Genomic DNA, 3,966 nt, shown 5'->3' with positions numbered 1-3,966 from the left:
CTCCTAACAGGGTTAAAGTAACAGATTTAAAAAAAAAGCCGATCTAAATGAAAAAACCTAAAAGCTATGGCCAGGCAGACATGACAAACACAGAAAAGAGACTTTTTTTCCTCCACAAAAACACCTGGAAACTCAGACCGCCCGCTATCGGGGGAATCTATCCACCTCACTGACCTACCAGGACCCAGCAGCCCTGACGTGTCGATGCTCGGTAATGGCGAGGCGCTCGAGGCGGAGCCGGGGCTAAGGGGCGCGGGCTCCGCCCCCGGGGCGGTTGGGGCGGGGCAGCCACGTGGCCGCCCACGCTACTTCGCGTGGCGCCGCGGACACGCGTGTGCGCCTGTGGATCTGTGAGTGCTCGCTACCAGGCTTGCAGCGATACCTTTAGCTTTGAATCTGCATTGTATGTGTATGTTAATGAATAACCCATCTGCTAACGAAGGAGTAATGAGGACTGGTCAGACAAAACCGGAGCAGAGAAACCTTTTCTAGGAATGTGTAGGCTAAATACCCCTACAGCATGGGCACATGGACCTGAGGAATTTCTTGAAATAACAGGCTTAATTAAGCTATCGCTGATTTAATCATGGACTTGGCAGAGAAAGTAGAATATTAGGTGTGCTTACATGAAGTGACTTCATTATAATATTAAAACAGACACCAGTAGGTCAAAAAGACCCCTGCCCAGGTAAAGACCCTCACCCTGCACAAGCACAGTTTGATATCCAGGAACAAATTGGCAGATATTATAATCACATGTAAATTGCTAACCTATCGTTGTAACTTGGAGTGTTTAATCTTGTACTTTTTGTATAAACGTTAGCCAAAAAATGGCACTGGGTGTGTTTGATTTGTGGAAATCCAGTGAGAACCCAGACTTGCACAACACTGTAAAATGCAGCATCTCTCCTGAGTGAATGAGAATTGGTCTGCCACACACCAGGTAACAAATCCACTTTCTGGACAACTGCCTTACTTACAGAATAATTCCTATGGGCCAGTGCAACACCAGCCCCACAGCCATTGCCATGGGGCAGGAACACTCTTGAGGCACAGCACACCCCAGCGCTGCAGCAATATTTTTGCCAAGGGGAAGGAAAACCCTTGTCCCATGTGCGAGCTTGCACAGCCTGGCAGGGAAGGACAAGCCCAAGGAACAGAAAAATATACAGAGCAGGCCTTACCCCGGTCCCTGTGTTCGCAGGGGAGAGGGGCTGGGATGCCCCTTGCCTGCACTGTGGGATGTGGTGTCCAGCCTGGCCCACAGCCAGAGGAGACCCCAGCAGCAGCACCCTGAGACCAGAGGACAAAGTGCTTCAAACCAGCAGCTGCTGACAGTAAGCAGGGTGCCTGTGTGCATGCAGACCGTCTCACACACTTGCATAAGCGTGCAAGCACCTTGTTGGCCCACCAGCCCTGTCCTCACCTCAGCTGAGGCTGCACAGAAGCACCCAGGCAACATGAGGGAGAAAAAGTTGCCCATTTTGGTGGAAGATTGTCTTGTTCCTCTTGCTTCATGAATAGGGATTGGGGAGAGCCCTGCTGAGAGACGTTCCTGTCTTCTCTGGACTTTTATTTGAGCTGAGGTCAAGTATCCTGACAGCACAGGAGGTGTTTCCTTCAGGAGAGGCAGCAGGGACTGAATCAAAGCGCTAGTGGAAGAGAAGTAACAGATCCATAACAACAAAAACCACCACAAATACCCATACATAGGAAGACTGATATCTTTCAGCAGACACAATTTAACACCGGTGAGATGCAATAAAAACAATCTCATTACCAACCCCTCACCCCAGGTGAGGTGAGCATGTCTAAAAGCACACACTCCAGGTGAACGCGCCCTTGCCTCACCAAGCCGTCCAGTCTGCTACCTGCTGCACAGAGGGTACCAGCAGCCCTGAGGTGTATTGCACCCCAAACAACTGCCCTCATACCTACACTGCAGCCATCTGCTCAGGGAGTAACTTTTCAGAACTGTTAAAAAAAAAAAAAGAAAAGAAAAAAAGGGCCTTATTACCATTTCACTGACACTTTGCCTAGTGACTGCTTTTATTTCTGCTGACAGTGGTGGTACCACTTCTCCTACCTCATACCTCAGTTGCCTTTCAGCGCAATCACGTCATTTATAATTAACCATTTTCAGTCTTTGCCCTCTTGTTTGGAAAAATCTCCCTCGGTGTGATGTTCCTGTCAACAGATGTTTATGACATTTCTCCTAATTATTTCAAAAGTATTCTCCCTCCATCTCACCTCCTTTCCAAAAGCCGCAAGGAAAACTCTAATCTCACAGATTTTAATGTAAAACAAGGGCACTTCTGGGGCAGGTTAGACATGCCTGCCCTACTTGCTGCTTCTGCTTTAAAACCATTTTTCCAGCATGCCAGAGTACTGAAGTTTGTACTAGCACAGTAAGGCAACAACTAATAAAATTTTAACCTTGTAAACCAACTATAGTAACAGCACCTAAAAATGTCAGGGTACTAATATTAAGTCTTTAAACCTCCTTTAATTTGCTACAGCTTTTGGATCAAGTTTTAGCATAACCTGAACTGAGGAGAAAGATTCGCTTCATACTTAGAAGCTACTTGAGTGAGCTGCAACATTTATCCATTTTGACATTATTGACAGAATTAACAACACTGAAGAAATTCCTGGGGAGGTACAGCTCCTTTCACCAGACATGTGTTAAGTCAGTTATCCTGGATCACAGCCACCTCCTGTCATCAAACCCAGGAGGCACCAACATCACTGCTGTGAGCTTGCAGGCAGCTGACCCATGGCACCAACTGAGCTTTTCATCAGCTCAGTGTTCTGTGATCTGTTTCTGGGCTGACTGTACAGCCAGACAAGCTTCAGAGCTAGAAACAGCACAAACAGGCAGCATGCAGCCAGGTGGAGGAATTGGCACTCGTCTTGCAGCCACAGCCTGAGCAGGCTCCACAAGCGATCTTAGAAACCTCTTCAGATGGCACCCCCACTGCTCCAAGCTAGTCTGTGTGCTCAGTAATTATTTCCCCTCATTCCTTATTCTGGTGTTTGAACTTAGTCTTTGAAAACACTTAATCTCAGATTTGTTATGGGTAAAAATAGATACCCACTTCTCAGCATACTAAGAGAAGTTTCAAAATTCAGAGCTGGGGCTGAGAAATACCACTGCACCCACAAGTAATGCAACAATTATCCCAAATGTATTAAAGCACACCTGGGTAGCATTAGAGGCACATTTCCAGTTCCCTCTACACAACAGAATGAAGCAAAGCAGCAAAATAACCTCATTTCCACCTTTTAAAACTGCTTTTTACATTAACATTTTATCCTCAGTGATAAAGCAACAGATCCAGCAGAACTTCACTTCAATACCAGTGGCCTAGATTGCTACTCTAAAAACTAAGCCTGGAAGCCATTAAAGGTCTATCCCACCTGGGCCCCAGAGCTCTACCTGTATCTTACCTGTAACTGCTGACCCAGGAAGCACCTAACAACAACCAGAATACCACAGCTGCAGCTTCCCTCCAGGAGATCCAGAGGGACCTGTATGTAACTGTCTAGTGGAAACAGTACTGGCTTCAAAAAGTCACATTCCCCCCACCCTCAGACTCCAGTAACAATAATCAGAGCAAGCACTATTAAAAAAACAAACAAAATAACCACCACCCAAATATCTACCTTAGGCTCATACTAGCTCACCTCTTTGCCAATCTCTCTTTCAGGCTTTAGTCAGTCTCCCTTTGTTTGCTTTTCTCTTTCAGATTTCTAACTTCTGTCTGAGCCAAATCCTCTGACATCATACACAGCTGTTGCCATGAAAAAAAATGCATTGCTCAACATTACTCCAGCCCCTCTGCAGCACTGTGAGACCTGTTTAACCACATCTCCTTCCAGCTGCTTGATTCCCCTGTCTGCAGGCAGCACATAACACAGCATCCTGACTTACAGGGTTTCACAGAATCACAGAATCGCTCGGTT

General features: G+C 46.5%; 1 protein-coding gene across 1 annotated transcript in view; it reads right to left on the bottom strand.

The window, feature by feature from the left end:
• The window catches only part of OSTC (oligosaccharyltransferase complex subunit (non-catalytic)), a gene marked incomplete at its 5' end in the record, with an annotated part of 5,632 nt that extends 4,339 nt beyond the window's left edge, over nucleotides 1–1,293 (bottom strand). The window contains one exon of the mRNA XM_010185851.1: nucleotides 1,139–1,293. Within this exon, the coding sequence (XP_010184153.1) occupies nucleotides 1,139–1,293 (155 nt within the window). The remainder of the gene's footprint in view (nucleotides 1–1,138) is intronic.
• Between the last annotated feature and the right edge of the window lie 2,673 nt (nucleotides 1,294–3,966).

Source organism: Mesitornis unicolor, unplaced genomic scaffold (assembly GCF_000695765.1).
Source record: "Mesitornis unicolor isolate BGI_N332 unplaced genomic scaffold, ASM69576v1 scaffold6956, whole genome shotgun sequence".
Lineage (NCBI taxonomy): Eukaryota > Metazoa > Chordata > Aves > Mesitornithiformes > Mesitornithidae > Mesitornis > Mesitornis unicolor.
The sequence above is the reverse complement of the archived record's forward strand: the minus strand, read 5'-3'. Positions and strand labels throughout refer to the sequence as shown.